General features: G+C 37.7%; 1 protein-coding gene across 1 annotated transcript in view; it reads left to right on the forward strand.

Moving 5' to 3' along the window:
- Nucleotides 1-20,769, forward strand: part of Efcab7 (EF-hand calcium binding domain 7) — a gene marked incomplete in the record, with an annotated part of 83,344 nt that overhangs the window by 46,790 nt on the left and 15,785 nt on the right. The window contains 3 exon segments of the mRNA NM_145549.2: nucleotides 1,845-2,049; nucleotides 2,473-2,591; nucleotides 12,626-12,767. Coding sequence (NP_663524.1) covers nucleotides 1,845-2,049; nucleotides 2,473-2,591; nucleotides 12,626-12,767 — 466 coding nt within the window.

Genomic DNA, 20,769 nt, shown 5'->3' on the forward strand with positions numbered 1-20,769 from the left:
CGAACTCGCATGCTCTATAGAGAATTATTTTCACTTTTCCTCAATGCTGCTAAGGTATAACTGAGAAAATGATATATAATTATAGTGTATGCAAAGGTGCTTTTGACCTATGCATACATTGTGAAACAATTAGACCTCATCCAACAAGCAGCTTGTTATTGTTGTATTCAACCCAAGGCCTCATACATGCTAAACATACATACTAAACATACATGAAGATCAACTCCAGCCCCTAGATGACTGTTATTTTAATATTGGCAAGGGCACAGATGTGTGCTATATACCCATTATACTTTCAATTTATCCTCTTGAATGCCACAATTATGATCTGATGATATAAAATTAATGTAGGGCAACATCCCGAATCTGAACAGGCAAAATATGAAATGCTCCAAAATCTGACGCCAATCACCATGTGTGAGTACACGTGAAACCTCCTAAAAATACCATGTGTGAGCACATGTGAAACCTCCTAAAAATACCATGTGTGAGCACATGTGAAACCTCCTGAAAATACCATGTGTGAGTACACGTGAAACCTCCTAAAAATACCATGTATGAGCACATGTGAAACCTCCTAAAAATACCATGTGTGAGCACACGTGAAACCTCCTGAAAATACCATGTGTGAGCACATGTGAAACCTCCTAAAAATACCATGTGTGAGCACATGTGAAACCTCCTAAAAAATACCATGTGTGAGCACATGTGAAACCTCCTGAAAATACCATGTGTGAGCACATGTGAAACCTCCTAAAAATACCATGTGTGAGCACACATGAAACCTCCTAAAAATACCATGTGTGAGCACATGTGAAACCTCCTAAAAATACCATGTGTGAGCACATGTGAAACCTCCTAAAAATACCATGTGTGAGCACATGTGAAACCTAAAAATAGTGACAAATCTCCCCACCATGTGTGAGCACACATGAAACCTCCTAAAAATACCATGTGTGAGCACATGTGAAACCTCCTAAAAATACCATGTGTGAGTACACATGAAACCTCCTAAAAATACCATGTGTGAGCACACATGAAACCTCCTAAAAATACCATGTGTGAGCACATGTGAAACCTCCTAAAAATACCATGTGTGAGTACACATGAAACCTCCTAAAAATACCATGTGTGAGCACATGTGAAACCTAAAAATAGTGACAAAACTCCCCACCATGTGTGAGCACATGTGAAACCTCCGAAAAATACCATGTGTGAGCACATGTGAAACCTCCTAAAAAATACCATGTGTGAGCACACGTAAAACCTCCTAAAAATGTTGGCCAAAACTCCCTCTTGGTTATTTGTATAAGCAGCACATGAAACATAAGTGATTTTCTTAAGTAGACTCAGAATCCTCAAGATGCCCTGCTGTATGTCTGCAAAAGCCCCAAAATCGTGAGTCATTCACAGTGCTCTTGGTCCCAGCCTTTTGAATAAGGGCCACTCTGCCTGTATGACCAAGTTAAAATGCATATACACGCACATACAGGTATACAAACAAGCATAGAGACTCCCTTCAGAAACGAACCTTTTCTATGGTGGAACACTCATAAAAATTATTTAGAACAAATGCAAGTCTATGTGTCTTGTAAAAAAAAAAAAATCACCTCTCCTGGTGTACCATTCATTTTGACTCAGAGTGTGACCTCACTGATTGATGGCTACGTTTCACTAGGTCACTTGGGGCTGGGCAGTCTGGCTCAGGAAAATAACCTGAGCACCAAGTAAAGTAAGAAATGTGTTTCAGCACGAGCCTCCTCCTTGCCTACTAATGTGTATTTGCCTCCCTCGCCTTCCAACTATAGGACTGAGCGTTTTTTCCACCAGCTGACTTTTTCTATTTCCTTTAGTTTTGTAAATTATACATGACAACCAGTGAGCAGTGTCTCAAGACTACACTAGAAAGACTGGAGGCCGACAGTAAACTGAGGCGTCAACAGTTTGGAAGCCACATGGAAGGGTCCCCTGAAAGGGGTCCGTCACCAGCACCAAAACCGTCACCTAGGGTCATAAGAAAAAATGACCAAGAAACATTCTCAAGCAAAGGTATTTACTCTCAATACTAATAATTTCCTGATCAGAAATGGTGGATCATAATTCAAACAAAATTGTCCTTTCATCTCAGGTTATCAACAATAAGGTCACTGAGAATCCAAGAATTAGTCACCATTTTTAGACTTTCCTAGCAGTAAAAATCTACTAGAGTAAAATTTTTATTGTGGGATTTTACTTGGCTAGGCTCATTATATTTTATTAAAACTAAAATTTCAGACTAAAAGGTGACATATTGAAATAAAGAATCTTATATTAGTAGCACATAAATTAAGGACCATTAAAGCCTGGTCAGTATGAAACCTCTGATTGCATTTGAATAGGAAGGACAGAGAGTGACATTGATGCATAGACAGTGTGACACGGTGTTTAGAAACACACTGCTGCTGATTACCAAATGACGGTTACTCTTTACAGGTGACACAAGCCATGCCTTACTGTCAACAACTAGAAAGTTCAAAACATCTGTCTCCTTCACAATGACCATGAGCGCTAACAGTAACCAAGACTCAACATTAACTGAGCCAAACTTAAAGGTATAGTACTTTAAATGAACAAATACAACTTTCTGAAAAGTATTTGGCTTTAAGATTATTAACAATTATTGATGTCTACTGGGAACCAATGGAGTTTGTGAACTAATTTCAGTTTTTTCTGTAGAATACAGAATTTCTATTTGTAATATTTTAAATTAGATTTTATCCATCCGTCTGTCTGTCTGTCTATCTATCTATCTATCTATCTATCTATCTATCTATCTATCTATCTATCCATCCATCCATCCATCCATCCATCCATCCATCCATCCATCCATCCATCTATGGAGGGGGCGAGCAGCATGGGCACTCCATGGTGCATATGTGGAGGTCAGAGGACAGCTTGTGATAGTAGCTCTTACCCTCCACCATGTGGTATCCAGAATGAATTTGGGTTGTGTGTTTTGTCTGTAGACATCTTTGTCTGCTGAGCTATCTTGCTGACCTTGGTTATGATATTTTAAAGTAAAAATAATGAGCAAGAATATTTTTATTTATAAGGACTTTACTTTAAAAATAGTGACTCTTGAGTTTTTGAACTTGATAAATAGATTAATTAACTATGAACCTTAGCAAGTAAATATTTTTTTGTTTGACAAATACTTTCTATAGGTGCTTCTTAAATAAATCATTGATTCAATATCAATTCCTGTGAGAGCAAGACCACAAAGTCACTTTGCTAAGTCAATATTTGTAGAGTGTTAATATTGATCTTCTTCCTTTGTTTTCCCTTTCTAGACTCAACTTTTACTAGTTTTCTTTCAGCAGAAAATAATAGCTACTGAAATATAAAACATTAACTGCAAAGTGCTAGGCTCCATTAAGAATGTGCACCTGGAGACCTGTGTGAGGGGAATGGTTATGACCACACACTCTAACTGCTGCTAGAGAACTGAACTGATTGTTCTCTAGAGCTGCATTCTTGTTTCAAATAACAACTCTGTATTTGTTATTGAACTCTGAAGTCCCTTATATCTTTAAATTGCTAGACAGTGACATTTGTTCTATATTAAAATTTTAAAACATCATCTCTAAGGAATTTTCCTCTGACTGTTTAGGAATCTATACACCCTAAGCAATTTGGTGTGCCTGTCCAGTATGCTCACACAGATTCTGTGTTCCAACAATATTAGTTTTCACCAATAGAACCTTTTTGTATTTTGTAATTAAGTTAAATATTAAAATGTTAGCCTGATTAATTATCATTTACCTAATTCTAAAGTATATTTTAGTCATCATGTAGAGATATAAATAATTAACCATATAAATCCATATAAATACATTTTGTTTTATTCAATCCAACCAATAATTTTTTCTTTCCTTTTTTTTTTTTTTTTTTTTTTTTGGAGTTTTTCCAGACAGCCTTGGTTGCCTAATAACTTACTCTGTAAATCAGGCTGACCTTGAACTCAGAGATCTGTCTGCCTCTGCCTCCTGAGTGCTAGGATTAAAGGTGTGCACCACTACCTAATAATTTCTAATCAAGTAATTTGTGTCAATTATTTTGCTTAGTGTAAAATATGGATCTTGAATTAACAACATTTCTGATTATAACCTGTCATATGCCAAGGTAGTATGGCATAGTATTATCGTTATAACAATTGTTATAATAAATATTTATTGATTGTATACTTAGCAAAAAAGAGTCTTCTTAGATTTGATAAAAAGCTCAGAATAAACAGGCATGAGAGTAAATCCTAGCTATCCCCTAATGATTGTGTAAATGGGGTAAATTTAACAACCTCTTTTTTTGAGTGTGATTTTCCTTAACTGTGTCTTGGGATTAATTTTATGCATTTTAAAAGATATAAATCTTTTTCAAAGCATTTATCACAGTACTAGGGACATAGTCTCTTAAATACAGAAAGTATTACAGAACTAAGACATGACTACAATTCTTTTTATGGTAATGAGATTGTGAAGGTCTATGAAGGAAAGCTATTTTTGTATTAGATTGTGAAGGGAAATAGGAGAAAGACTTAACTGAGAGGCTGATAGAGTTATCTGACTATGTCCTGATCCAGCTTGTCCTGTGGTAGCGCTTGAGTATACTAGGACCATCTGCAGGCTATAGAGAGTGATCTTATACATATACACACACATATATGTATATGTATAACAGAGTCCACTTATATTTTGCATGTAGACATCAAAAGTAAGAATGATTTTCTTTTAGGCTCCTTGAGTACCTACCTGACTGTAGGCACCATGCTGAGCAGCCAGATTGTAAATCATATATCCGTGCATTTATAAATGATTTGAATTACAGGAGAAAAATAAGCACTTTATAGAGGCTGTACATACATGACTTCTATTGGTCATACTTCAACACATATTCCTCTCTTTTTAATCCTGACTTCTATCTAGTTATGGTCTGTAATATTCAAGAAATGTCAAGAATTTTCTCTTGAGAGACAAATAGCTTTAACTTCCTTGCTATAAAGCCAGTCACGACTAAAATTAGAGTAGGCCACAAGTCAAAAGTTGTATCCCCAGAGATATATCTCAGCCTGTATTCATACTCCTAATTGCCTAATTATATATCTTAGAAATGTATTTTATATGATAGGTATATTACACACACATACATATCATACACCACATATATAGTATGCATATATGGTATGTATTTACAACATGTTATATGTCTGTAAGCTATATGCATGTGAAATATATCATATACACAAGTTCTCTATAAAACAGTGTAACTATATCACATAATCATATTTACAAATATAGCAAACAAATTGAAAGCGGTTCAGTCTTAATTTTGGTTAAAGACCAGTTATGTTTCTTTTTCAAAATGTTAAGCAGTTTAACCTGTCAATTAAAAGATAAACCCATATTAGTTTTCTTTTATAAATCATCTTTTATTTTTTAAGTATCCTTTAATAACAAAAAGGTTGAAAATGTTTTTATCTACTTCTTCAACACAATAAAAGCAAATATCTTCCAATAAAAATGTGACATGGGTGTCTTGGTCCCACTGTCATCTGTGCACATCCACTTACTAACTCTTGCTCACCTAGATGCTGATGCTGTAAAATCACACGTGAGGGCAGGGTTTACCAGAGTGACCCAGAAAGATGTAACTTAATTGGTAGGTTTGTTTTGATCACTCCTTTCTAATTTAAAATCTGTAGTTTGTGTCTTTAGTATTGCCTCATTTCTTATGAATGGAATAAGTAAAATCTATGAACCCCAATGAAATAACAGTTGTTTGCATTTATAGGAAAACTCTTGAATTGGTAGAATCTAGCCCCACCTCATGCCCACTCTAGGAATTACAAGCTGTTTTATTTGTGAAAAAATATATGTCACACATGGAATTTCCTCTTCTATTATTATAAAAACATTTTAAAATTCAGTGTACTTCTATCTTCTCATAAAACCTCAGACTATCAACTTGGTCTACATTCCATTCAAATTGATTTATTTGAACAATTCAGACAAATTTTCAGCTTTTTTTTAACTTTTAATTCATAACGTGTCTGACTTCATGACCAATAGAATAAAATAAAAACCCAAACCAACCAACCAACCAATCAATCAAACAAACAAAAAACTCTTTTGTGTGATTGAAAATCCTGTTTTAAATAAAATTTCAAGTTGAATAAGCATTATGTGTGTAATAAGTTTGGTAGATCTTAGGAAACCAAGTGTTTCTTCTTAAATGGTATGGCTCCAAGATTTTCTAGTGAATGTTGTGTGCTGTCAGAACAGTGTGACTGTTCACCAGTGTTCACTTGGTGTCAATCATGCCTTACTTTTGCATACCTTCCCCTGTTGTTTCCAGTCCTATTAACTCTGTATGGAGCTTGGCAGTCTTCCAAATTCTTTTCTATTGTAGCTATTTTTCCAGAACTGGAACTTGGGAAAGGTCTCTGATAAAAATGTTAGCCTTCTCAGCAAGCTTTTGAAAGCCATCCATCAGCCCACTGCACTGCCTGCAGAGGAGCTGTCTGCCACAGACAACTTCTTTCATTAGTTTCCCCAATGGCACAAGTCACACTAATTTCTAATATACTAAACACAGTGCATTAAAAAAGAAAAGTTCCTTTAGGGTGGTGAAAAGGCTCAGCAGGTAAAAGTTTGACAACTTGAGTTTAATTTCCAGGTCCCCCAGTGGAAGGAGGGAGCCGACCCCCAAAATGTGGAGTGCTGCTACGCACATGATTATGATACAAATATAAAAAAATATGGCTAACTTCTAACATCTTCACTTTTTAAATTAAAAAAGTGAAACCCTTAAGTTTGTTCTAGTCCTTAAGTGTCAGAGTCATTCAGAATAATAGTCCAGCACTGTATCATTCACTGAGTATTCTTTATGTTATAGATGATTGATTATAACATAAATGTGAGACTTGCTTTACAGCCCACTTTAGGAAATCATGTTAGTGCTTTTGTTGGTGTCTTTAATTTTGAGGGAAGATCTCGCTGTACAGCCCTGGCTGTCCTGGAATTCTGTACTCCAAAGTGGCCTCAAAGTTGCTACCATCTTTCTGTTTCTGCCAAGTGTTAGGATTATAGCAAAGCCACCATGCCTGGTAGTTATGGCATATATTTAAATGCAAAATAGAGCAGAACTCAGAATAAAACTAATGCTACTGAAGAGAAAGGCTTCTGAAGTCCTTGAGAACTGTGACACCATACTTACCATGTTGTTTTTCAGGCTTGACTCCTATCCTTCTTCTACCAAAAAAAAGGATGTCCTAAATTGCCTTTTCAATTCTCTATCTTTAAAATGATCTGACATCCTTGATGTAAAACCACAAAATTTAAAATTCTCCAACCCCCACCCCCAAATTACAAACACTAACATGGTAGCACACAGACTGACTTCACGTGATGGTTGGACCTTAGCATTAGGCTATGCTACATGCTTAGGCTATGTGTAAGTCACGCATAAGAAACAGTAACCCTCATGTTTGAGATCGTTTGGATCTCATCTCAAAGACATCATGTTATGTATAAACAGATTTTCTAAAACCTGAAGAAAAAAAAGCAACATCTGGAACACTTCTGGTTCCCAAGATTTTAGACAGAGACCTTCAATCTATATTGTGTAATTTTGAATTGTCCTTTGCCACTGTAGGTAGGTAAATTTAAAGCATGTGTTCCTGAGGAACACCTGATGGAACTGAGTCTGCTAATTCTGTAGTCAAAACTGATCAGGTGTGGGAGGATTCAGGGGAGACGTACAGAGGGTCAGGAAATTGAATAGAGATGTGTAGCAGTGCAAGATGGGGAACTAGGGGTAGCCACTAGAAAGTCCCAGATGCCAGGGAAGCAAGAGGTTCCCAGGACCCTACGGGGATGACATTACCCAAAATACCCAACAAAGGGAAGATAGAACCTGTAGAGACCATATGCAATGGATATGTACAGCCTCCGGTTGAGGGATTGGGGCCACCCACCCATCTCAAAAATTTTAACCCATAATTGAGGCATGAGGGAGGAGGGATGGGATACAGGGCTTGCAGAGGGGGACCTGGGAAGGGGGACAACATTTTAAATGTAAACAATTTAAATATCCAACAAATAATGAAAATAATAACAATAAAAAAGAAAGTAAAAAAAAAACTAGACAGGTGTGGTGGTTCATGCCTATAATATCAGCACTCAAGAGAATGAGGCAGGAGGATTGCTGCAAGTATAAGGCCAGTGTTGGCTATAAAGTGAGGTGCTGACACAAAAAGGGGGGATTTACATCAATTTAAAAATAACCAAACATAAAATAAAAAATAACAAGTACATCAGTGCTTACCAAGGTATTAATATCTAAAATAATTTATTAAAATATAAGAAACTGCCACATCTGCAATATAAATATGAAACTAGGAGATAAATAGGCAGTTCACATGAAAAGAAACAAAAATTATAAACATATGGCAGACTATTAATCTCTGAAAGTATAATCAAAATTCTAATTAATGTAAAAGTTATTAAAATTCCATTTTTTCTGTCAGTTACATCTGACACATAAAATAAGCATAACACTATGTTTTATGTACCCATACTTTGATTAGAAAAATTTTCTCCACAATCCTCAATTTTTTTCATAACATAGTTTGATCGAGTTTTATTATAAAATTATTATATTTCATACCATTGGTGCTCTCATAAAAATAGCATCACTGAGTTATAATATGGAATGCATATTAGTAGGTCTAAAACTGTACTTTTTCTCTAGGATTTCTTTTTAGAGAAATTTTTTAAGAGAAAAACTTAAAGCAGCATTCATGTTAATGATTATCTTTTTTAAAATATTTATTATATTTATTATATGTAAGCACACTGTAGCTGTTTTCAGACACTCCAGAAGAGGGCATCAGATTTTTTGTTACGGATGGTTGCGAGCCACCCATGTGGTTGCTGGGATTTGAACTCAGGACCTTTGGAAGAGCAGCCGGCGCTCTTAACCACTGAGCCATCTCTCCAGCCCCAAGATTATCTTTGCTGATGAGAAATTGGAAATGAACTGAATGTTTAACACTTTATTTTTCAGAGCAAATATTTTTTGTGTAAGATTAAATTTTAAAAATCAAAAAATTGTATTTTTTAGAATATAAAACTTGATTTCTATAAAGGTTTGTATTAGAAAAGATTATATTATAGGCATAACATAATAACAGAATTATAGTGATTTTTTATCCTAACTTTTTGTCTTAATATATAAATATATTTAAAATAACTATTACTTATATAATGAAAATGTTATATAAATACATACTTGGGCAGTTTTGCCTTAAGAAGGATTGAGAAACTGGGTGAGGTGGTTCATGTTTTAAGTCCCGTTGTTGGGAAGCGAGAAAGTAGGTGTCTGTGAGCGCAAGGCAGCCTGGTCTACACAGTAGGTTCTAGGTCAGCTGGAGCTAAAAAGAAGAGAGTGAGCAGATTATTTTTAAAGATTTATTTATTTTATGTATATGAGTACACTGTAATGTCTTCAGGCACACCAGAAGAAGGCATCAGATCCCATTACATATAATTGTGAGCCACCATGTGGTTGCTGGGGATTGAACTCAGGACCTGTGGTATAGCAGTCAGTAATAAATTTTAGTCTTGCTTCCTCATTGGACATTGTGTGATATTATTACTCAGTGTCTAATGTGAATCTTTTTAATAATTACCAATGTTATTAAGTCCTTGAAGTTACAGATATCTAAATATCCTTACAGAGAAGTAGTCAGAATTTTATTATAAAGTCCTCATTAGGACTCTAGTTTTTGGAGTTTGAAAGGAACAGTACAGAAAAATGTCTTCTGGCAAGTTCACCAACTAAAGTAAAAAGCATTTTCCACACATTTATTGTAATGACAGATTTTGATAACTCAGTAAACTGTCTTTTACTATGTGCCCAATGTGGTGTTTTCAAATTTTACTTAACTTCTGTGATGGGAAGGGATTTGATTAACTGGCAGTTTTACCAGATTTCCCTCCTCCCTTTTCTTTAAAAAAAAAAAAAAGTTTCGGCAACATTTTGCAGCCCAGACAGGTCTCAGAGGCCAGTCCTTCTGCTCTATCCCCTGAGTGCTGGGATTACAGGGGAGACACCACCAGGCCCAGTTTCTTGATGTATTTTTAGTAGCAATGAAGCTTTTATTTATAAGATTTTATATCTGCTTACCAAAAGTGAAATGGTTATGTGGGTTGCTGTGTAACTAGTTTTTGAGTACAGATGCTTGCTTCTTCTCCTTGTTTTAGTTTTAGTTTTAGTAATCCTTCCTTCTTCGTTCCTACTATGCTCTTAACGCTGAACTCATCTGGACTGGGACAGATGTGCATTTTATAATTGTCTTCCAGGTTGTATTTTCCTAACTTTTCTTTTTTTTTTTTTTTTTTTATTAGATGGTTTTCTTTATTTACATTTCAAATGTTATCCCCTTTCCTAATTTCCCCTCCGAAAACCCCCTATCCCTTCCTCCCCTGACCCCACTGCTCACCAACCCACCCACTCCTGCTTCCTGGCCCTGGAATTCCCCTATATTGGGGCATAGAACTTTCACAGGACCAAGGGTCTCTCCTCCTATTGATGACCGACTAGGCCATCATCTGCTACATATGCAGCTAGAGCCATGAGTCCCACCATTTATTTTCTTTGGTTGGTGATTTAGTCCCTGGGAGTTCTGGGTGTATTGGTTAGTTCGTATTGTTGTTCCTCCTATAGGGCTGCAGACCCCTTCAGCTCCATGGGTACTTTCTCTAGCTCCTTCATTGGGGACCCTGTGCTCTGTCCAATGGATGGTTGTGAGCATCCACTTCTGTATTTATCAGGCACTGCAAGAGCCTCTCAGGAGGCAGCTTTATCAGGCTTTTGTCAGCAAGCTCTTGTTGGCATCCACAATAGGGTCTGGTTTTGGTGGTTGTTTATGGGATGGATCCCCAGGTGGGGCAGTCTCTGGATGGTCATTCCTTCAGTCTCTGCTTCACACTTTGTCTCTGTATCTCCTCCCATGGGTATTTTGTTCCTCTTCTAAGAAGGACAGAAGTATCCACAGTCTGGTCTTCCTTCTTCTTGAGTTTCATGTGTTTTGCAAATTGTATCTTGAGTATTCTGAGCTTCTGGGCTAATATCCACTTATCAGTAAGTGCATATCATGTGTGTTATTTTGTGATTGGATTACTTCACTCAGGATGATATCCTCCAGATCCATCTATTTGTCTAAGAATTTCATAAATTCAATGTTTTTAATTGCTGAGTAGTACTCCATTGTGTAAATGGACCACATTTTCTGTATCCATTCCTCTGTTGAGGGGCATCTGGGTTCTTTCCAGCTTCTGGCTATTATAAATAAGGCTGTTATGAACATAGTGGAGCATGTACCCTTATTACATGTTGGAACATCTTTCGGATATATGCCCAGGAGTGGTATTGCTGGATCCTTCGGTAGTACTATGTCCAATTTTCTGAGGAACCTCCAGACTGATTTCCAGAGTGGTTGTACCAGCTTGCAATCCCACCAACAATGGAGGAGTGTTCCACTTTCTCCACATCTTCGCCAGCATCTGTTGTCACCTGAGTTTTTGATCTTAGCCATTCTGACTGGTGTGAGGCAGAATCTCAGGGTTGTTTTGGTTTGCATTTTCCTGATGACTAAGTATGTTGAACATTTTTCTAGGTGCTTCTCAGCCATTTAGTATTCCTCAGTTGATAGTTATTTGTTTAGCTCTCTACCCCATTTTTAATAGGGTTATTTGGTTTTCTAGAGTCTAACTTCTTGAGTTCTTTGTATATATTGGTTATTAGCTATCTATCAGATGTAGGATTGGTAAAGATCTTTCCCCAATCTGTTGGTGGCCTTTTTGTCTTATTGACAGTGTCCTTTGCCTTACAGAAGCTTTGCAATTTTATGAGGTTCCATTTGTTAATTCTTGATCTTATATCACAAGCCATTGGTCATTTTCTAAGTAATGATGATCAGAGCTGAAGAGATGGCAGAGATGGCTCAGCCCTTAAGAGCACATATTGCTCTTGAAGAGGACCCACGTTTGGTTCCCAGCACTCCTATCAGGCTGCGCACAACTGCAAGCTCCTGCTCCAGGGTGTCTGTCACCCTCTTCTTGTTTACACAGGCACTGGACTTGGCATAAACTCATACACATAATTTTAAGAAATAAAAATAAATCTTTTTAAAAATAGAAAATAGGATATGATAATTGTTTTTTGTCACCTGCTCAGTTTATATCACTGCCTTCCATCAATCAGACAAATATTTATTGAGCAACTACATTGTACTAGGCACTGCTTTTGGAACTGGGAGTATAGTAATTTTGTGTGTATTCTGTTTCTTAACCTAGCCACCATACTTCCGTTCCCCCCCCCAACACACACACATGCACGTGCGCATACTGCTGACAATTATGATCGATTTATTCATTTCTGTACTTTATCTCCTATGGCTGTACTCTCCCAGATGGCAATAGCTTCCTTCTCTTTGACATTTCCTTTAGATTGTCCCTTGGTTTCGCCTCAGTATGCATGGTAGAACATTTAATAACTACTGTTTGAAAGCATTTCTGTTTTGTTTCAGGATTGGCAGTGTGCACAGTCAAAAGGCTGCTTCTTTTTAGAAGAAGACGGTGAAGTTGTCAGTCATCAGTACAAAATGCACATAGCTCAGAGATCTGTGCTTTACCTAACAATTAAGCCGTTATATCTGAGTCAAGTGGAAGGCAAGTTCATATTTCCTGTTTGTTTGTTTGTTTGTGTGTTTATGGGCAGGGTTTTACTGTATATATACCTCTGGCTCTTCTGGAACCCATTGTGTAGACCAGGCTGGCCTTGAGCTTACTGAGCTCCACCTGGGAGTAACAGAGTGTGCCACGAGGCTCAGCTGTTTTTATTTTTAAATACAAAGATATATCCTCCCTAAAAATACTTTGTATTTTCTAGTCCTAGTTAAGAAAATATTCTGCTAAAGAAATGTATGGTTTTATTTAGTTTTGAGTTTTTAAATTATGTTTACTCTTAAAATATGTTTAGTTACATGAGTATATTTTGATGAAAATATCCTATACATTGAAGAAATCTGCCCAAATCCTCCTTTCCTTCCCAGTTCTCTCTAGTTCTTTTTGTTACCTCAAGCAGTTTGACTTCTACTTGTATGGCATATGTACATACAGGTTCGTATGTATCTGTGTTAAATCCAGGAGCCTGTATTGGCATGGCTCATCATGTAAAGGCATTTGCCACACAAGCCTGATGGCCAGTAATGAATGTAAGCTTCCACCTTGTAAAGATGGAAAGAGAGAACTGACCCCATAGACTTGCCCGTGACCTCTGCACAAGCCCTCTGCCGTGTGACCCTCTCCAAGTTTTTTTTTTCCTCCCATACACATACAAACTAATAATATATTTTTATTAAAATCTTGGAACTACACTTAAGAGAAAAGAGATGATAATTCACTTATGATTATTTCTAATTATACTTAACTTCCTAATAGACAGCATAACCTTGCTCTTTACAGCTAAAAAGGAGTTTTCCTCTGTGTGTTTGCATGTGCATTTATACTACATGTATCTGTTCTTGTCATTGGACACATTTATACATATATTTGACATACAAACATCACTACAGTAAGTTGAATTGGAGTTGTATGGGTCAGATGGTAGGTTTGGTCTGATATTTTCAGGGAGCTTGCATATTGATTTCCCGTGGGTGTCTTGGTTTACATCTCCCACCAGCAGTTCTGTTTGCATCCTTGTTGGAAGTACTCTTTTGGCTCAGGATTGTTTTGTCTCTTCAGAGTGTTTTATGCTTCCCTGTGAGCCTGAAGATTGTGCTTTCTGTTTTGTAAAGACTGGCTTTGCAAGTCAGGAGGGCATTGCCTTGAGCATGTAGACTGCTATTGCTAAGATCCCCATTTTCACAATAGTAATGAGACCTTCCAGTCAGTGGCATGGAAGGTCTTTCCCTCTCAGTGTTGTCTTCAGTCGCTTTTGTTTTAAAGTTACAAAGATACTTTTATTTATTTGCAGGGATTTTTTTTTTTTTACTAGGAATGTTCATTTTTTAAAAAATAAAGCTTTCATTGTAGAGGCCTTTTGTCCCCTTGGTTGGGTGTATTTAAGGGTTTGTTGTTGATCTGAGGCAATTGTGAATTGGTTGTTTTCTTGCTTCTTTTCTGAGCATGTTTGTTGTTGGTATAGAAGATGGCTACTGGTTTTGTATGCTTGTATACTGCCACTTTACTGACAGTTTTTATTAAATCTACAAGATTTCTAATGGAGTCTTTAGGGTCTCTAATGTGTTAAACTTTATCTAGAAATAAGCATTCCTTTACTTATTTTAATTTTTAATTTTATTTATTTATTTATTTATTTATTTTTCGAGACAGCATTTCTCTGTATAGCCCTGGCTGTCCTGGAACTTACTTTGTAGACCAGGCTGGCCTCGAACTCAAAATCCGCCTGCCTTTGCCCCCTGAGTGCTGGGATCAAAGGTGTGCACCACCATGCCCAGCTTTATTTTATTTTTTTAATTTTATACTTTGATATTGAAAATATTGCAAATAAAAAAATCTCTCAGCTCTGAAGACTGCACAACTCTATACAACAAAGTAGCCATTCAGTTCTTTCTTACCCCTGACATTTAGCCTTTCTACATGTAGAAACCATTTCTACATGTTGAAGTGCATCTACATGTACATTTGCCTATATCTATATAGCCATATAACTATATATAACTATATATGTTTAACTATATATATAACTATATATCTATACATACATATATATGTCCATATATTATTGTCTAGATTCTACATGTGAGGGAGAAATGCAGGGTTTTTTTTCCTTTCTGAGATTGTGTAGCCTTACTCAATAGTGTACTTCTAAGTCCATTTATTTTCCTGCAAGTTTTGTGATCATATTTTTCTTTAGAGAAGAATAGTTATTCATATATATGCATAAATACACAGCAGATAGTCATTATCCATTTATCTGCTGATGGACATAGTCTAAGCTGATTCCAATCCTTTGCAGTAGTGAGTGAAGCAGCAGTAAACATGGGGACCTGTATCTACAGTAGGGCATGGAGATCTCTGGCTATATGTCTGAGAGTGAGAAAGCAAGTTAAATGGTAGCTCTATTTTTAATTCTTTGAGAAATCTCCAAACTACTTTTCAGAATGGCTGTATTAATTTGCACCCAACAGCAATGACTAAAGGATTCCTTTCTTGTCACAAACTCTCCAGTATAACTGGAGTGAGCTAGTATCTCTAAGAAGCTTTAATTTACATTTGCCTAATGGCTAGCTATATTGAACAGTTAAAAATAGTTATGGAGCTGGAGAGATGGCTCAGCAGGTAAGACACTGGCGGCTTTTCTAGAGGACCCGGTTCAATTCTCAGCACTTACATGGCAGCTCACAACTGTCTGTAACTTCAGTTTCAGATGATCCTACACCCTCTGGAATATACCTGTAGGCAAAACCACAAATGTACATAAAATAAAAAATTAGTTATTAACCATTTGTGTTTCTTTTTTTAAACTATAAAATTCATTTACTATTCATCAGCAGTTTTGTTTCATTTACTGATACTTTTAGATAATAATGACAGCATCAGTTAATGAGTAGAGTAGAGGACATACAAGTTCAGTGTTAGTCCTCTATTCTCATGGGAAGAGTTCCTTTTTTAACTTATTCACCAAATGTTTAGTGAGATTCCTATGTATTAATGATCAATTTATTCAAGTACTTAAAGGCAAAAGTACCTACTCTCAAGGACCTAGATTTTAGTAGAAGCAATAAAAGTGTAAAGGTTCCTAACCCTAACCCTAACCTTCACCTTGACCCTAATCCTCACCCTCACCCTCACCCTCACCTTAACCCTAACCCTCACCCTCACCCTCACCCTCACCTTAACCCTAACCCTAGTAAAGGAACTGGCGTAATGGAACACACTCATAATCTCAGCACTGGGGATGCTGAGACAAGAGGATGAGTTCCAGGTTGTCTTGGGATACACAATGAGATATTCTCTAAAAAAGGGAGTGATGATGGCACAACATACCTATAATCCTAGTATTTAGGAGGCTGAAGCTGGAAGGTTGCCCCAGGTTCAAAGCCAGGCTAGTCTACATGGGGAATTTCAGGCCCAAGGCTGAAGTGTGAGTTGGTCGGTTTTGGTCCCAGTTGTGTTCTCTCTCTCTCTCTGTCTATTTCATACATATATATACATACACACACACACACACACACACACACACACACACACACACACCAAAAAGAAAAATGAAGAGAAAATAAGAGGCATAGAGAGAAAGACTGTGTTCTGAGAAATGTAGTCTGCCATTCAAATGGAGCTATTTAAGTATACGATTCATTAAGAAGGTGACTTATGGCCAAAGATTTTAGACTTCTTTTTTTTTTCATTTTTTATTAGATATTTTCTTCATTTACATTTCAAATGCTATCCTGAAAGTTCCCTATACCCTCCCCCGCCCTGCTCCCCAACCCACCCACTCCCACTTCCTGGCCCTGGCATTCCCTTGTACTGGGGCATATGATCTTCACAAGACCAAGGGCCTCTCCTCCCACTGATGGCCAACTAGGCCATCCTCTGCTACATATGCAACTAGAGACATAGTCTGGGGGGGGGGGGTACTGGATAGTTCATATTGTTGATCCTCCTATAGGGTTGCAGATGCTTTTAGCTCCTTGGGTACTTTCTTTAGCTCCTTCATTAGGGGCCCTATGCTCCATTTAATAGATGACTGTGAGCATCCACTTCTGTATTTGCCAGGCACTATCATAGCCTCATAAGAGATAGCTATATCAGGGTCCTGTCAGCAAAATCTTGCTGGCATATGCAATAGTGTGGTTATATATGGTATGGATTCCCCAGGTGAAGCAGTCTCTGTATGGTCCTTTCTTCCGTTCCAGCTCCGAACTTTGTAACTCCTTCCGTGGGTATTTTGTTCCCTATTCTAAGAAGGAATGAAGTATCCACTCATTGGTCTTCCTACTTCTTGAGTTTCATGTGCTTTGCAAATTGTATCTTGAGTATTCTGAGCTTCTGGGCTAATATCCACTTATCAGTGAGTGCATATCATGTGTGTTATTTTGTGATTGGGTTACCTCACTCAGGATGATATACTCCAGATCCATCCATTTGCCTATGACTTTCATAAATTCATTGTTTTTCATTGCTGAGTAGTACTCCATTGTGTAAATGGACCACATTTTCTGTATCCATTCCTCTGTTGAGGGACATTTGGATTCTTTCCAGCTTCTGGCTATTACAAATAAGGCTGCTATGAACATAGTGGAGCATGTGTCCTTATTACATGTTGGAACATCTTCTGGGTATATGCCCAGTAGAGGTATTGCTGGATCTTCCCGTAGTACTATGTCCAATTTTCTGAGGAACTGCCAGTCTGATTTCCAGAGTGGTTGTACCAGTTTGCAATCCCACCAACAATGGAGGAGTGTTCCACTTTCTCCACATCCTCACCAGCATCTGCTGTCACCTGAATTTTTGATCTTAGCCATTCTGTCTGGTGTGAGATGGAATCTCAAGGTTGTTTTGATTTGTATTTTCCTGATGATTAAGGATGGTGAACATTTTTTCAAGTGCTTCTCAGCCATTCGGTATTCCTCAGTTGATAATTCTTTGTTTAGCTCTGTATCCCATTTTTTAATAGGGTTATTTGATTATCTAGAGTCCATCTTCTTGAGTTCTTTATATATATTGGGTATTATTCCCCTATTGGATTTAGGATTGGTAAAGATCCTTTCCCAATCTGTTGATGACCTTTTTGTCTTATTGACAGTGTCTTTTGCCTTACAGAAGCTTTGCAATTTTATGAGGTCCCATTTGTCGATTTTCGATCTTACAGTACAAGCCATTGCTGTTCTGTTCAGGAATTTTTCCCCTGTGCCCATATCTTCGAGGCTTTTCCCCACTTTCTCCTCTATAAGTTTCAGTGTCTCTGGTTTTATGTGGAGTTTTTTGATCGACTTAGTCTTGAGCTTTGTATAAGGAGATAAGAATGAATCAATTTGCATTCTTGTACATGATAACCACCAGTTGTGCCAGCACCATTTGTTGAAAATGTTGTCTTTTTTCCACTGGATGGTTTTAGCTCCCTTGTCGAATATCAAGTGACCATAGGTGTTGGGTTCATTTCTAGGTCTTCAATTCTATTCCATTGATCTACCTGTCTGTCGCTGTACCAGTATTAGCAGGTTTTTTTGTTTGTTTGTTTTTGTTTTTGTTTTTAATCACACTTGCTCTGTAGCACAGCAAATTGTCTTTTCTAACTCTGTGAAGAATTGAGTTGGAATTTTGATGGGCATTGCATTGAATCTGTAGATTGCTTTTGGCAAGATAGCCATTTTGACTATGTTAATCCTGCCAATCTATGATCTGGGAGATCTTTCCATCTTTTGAGATCTTCTTTAATTTCTTTCTTCAGAGACTTTAAGTTCTTATCATACAGATCTTTACTTCCTTAGTTAGAGTCACACCAAGGTATTTTATATTATTTGTGACTATTGTGAAGGGTGTTGTTTCCCTAATTTCTTTCTCGGCCTGTTTATCCTTTGTGTAGAGATAGGCCACTGATTTGTTTGAATTAATTTTATATCCAGCTACTTCCCTGAAGCTGTTTATGAGGTTTAGACTTGCGCGCGCCCGACTGGCCAGCAAGAACGATGTTGCAACAGGATCCTTCTGCACACGTTTATTGGGAGAGCTTGATTGCAGAGGAGAAGAGACTCCAACCCCAGAACTGGTGCTGCTTATATAGGCCTAGGAGAGGCGTGTCTCACACCCGGATTGGTTATGCTTTGGTTATGCTTACCACCTCATTTGCATGCCTACATCTGATTGGTTAACTTCTCTCTCATCTGATTGGTTTTAATTCTCAAAACCTCATCTTGGCAAAAAAAAACTTTACTGCCTATGTATGCGTGGTGGCCAGTGGAAGCCAGTGCCACCCTGCAACAGCACATGTGGCTTCCCACAGTTTAGGAGTTCCTTGGTGGAATTTTTAGGGTCACTTATATATTCTATCATATCATCTGCAAATAGTGATATTTTGACTTCTTCCTTTCCAATTTGTGTCCCCTTGATATCCTTTTGTTGTCTAATTGCTCTGGCTAGGACCTCGAGTACTATATTGAATAGGTGGGGAGAAAGTGGACAGCCTTATCTAGTCCCTGATTTTAGTGGGATTGCTTCAAGTTTCTAGAATTTTAAAGAAGGTTTGTCAGTTATCAACTGCTACAAATTAAAATACCCCCAAACTCAATGGCTTAAAACAATTAAGAACTTGTTCATTCGTGAATCTGTTGGACTGCTAGATAGATATTTTAGTCTGAGCCAGTTATGGCTTTTCTGTGCAGGGCCCACTCAGGTTTGCAGTCAGTGACAGATTAGCTAATGACTGGCTTTATGATATTGTCTGCATTCCTCTATGTATGCAGTCTCATCTGGGACAATCTGACTGCCCTATATGATCCTTCATCTTCCAGTGAACCATCCAAGCATGCACTTTTTTACTTTCTTTTATTGTGACAGGAATCTGAATAGGGACGTGGGGGTGGGGAGCAGAAGCACAGAAGATTGTCCTGATAGCTGTGGTCTCAGAACCGACACAATATTACTTTTGTTACATTCTGTTATTCCTAAATCCCAAAGTCCAAATCAATAAGTAAGCTATCTCCTGATGCAGAAGCTATCTAGTTACGGTGTAAAGGCCTGTGAGTGCAGAGGGGGCAGCCATTTTTCCTGCCCCCTCACAGGAGGCAAGGGAGCAAGCATTATTGTCCTGGAAGGATAAATGAAGAACAGTGCAGGTGGCAGAGCGTTCCAGATGAAGTGCAGTCAAGGAGCTCTGTGTGGAGTGTAGGGTACAGAATGGGGGCGGTGGACTCGTAGTTAGAGCATGTCCTGCTCTTCTGTCCCAGCATGGAAATGGTGGCTCATCAGCTGCTAAGTTCAGCTCCAAGGAATCCAACACCCTATTCTGGCCTCTTGAGGCTCCTGCACACATGTGGTACATATGAACTCATGCAGGCAGAAACACGTACATACAAAATAAATCAGTCTTCGAATGTAAGTGGTTCTTCTGGAGGAATAAGCAAGGAGAAGTTGTCAGGGGATAATCATAAGGAACAAGAATATAAACTGTAAGAGATTCCCCTAGAATGAGAACTTTTTTTTTTTTTTAAACTAAGAGAAATGAAGTTTTGGAACGAAAATGTTTGGTTATGATTTTTCAAGGATATGATTTTTGAATATGTGTCTGAGTTTGTTATTGATTCTGTTGTGGCTTGTGCACTGTTTGGCATTTATCTTCTGTGGGTTCTCAGAGTGTCTTGGATTTGTTGCCTTTCTTGCTTTTGAAAACTCCTCTTCCTTGCTTTCTGCCTTCTTTCTTCCCTAGCACACCTCCTGCTGTGCTCCACCACAGAAACCCCAGGACTCCCAGCGCCTCCTCTCTCCTTGGAAAGTGCCTCAACTCTTTAGTTGTGACATGGCCTCAGTTCTGATAAGTTTTTGTAGCTGATCCACTTTTCCTTATTGGCAGAACAGCATTCTTTCAGCTTGATCTCAGCAGCAGATTTGAAGTAGGGACAGCGTGTGACCTGACTGTCTGAGAGTATCAATTGTTTTTAACTCCTGGGCTCGCCCAGGGCAGTGTCAGCACTGGGTCCCACTCTTC

Source organism: Mus musculus, chromosome 4 (genome assembly GCF_000001635.26).
Source record: "Mus musculus strain C57BL/6J chromosome 4, GRCm38.p6 C57BL/6J".
Classification (NCBI taxonomy): domain Eukaryota; kingdom Metazoa; phylum Chordata; class Mammalia; order Rodentia; family Muridae; genus Mus; species Mus musculus.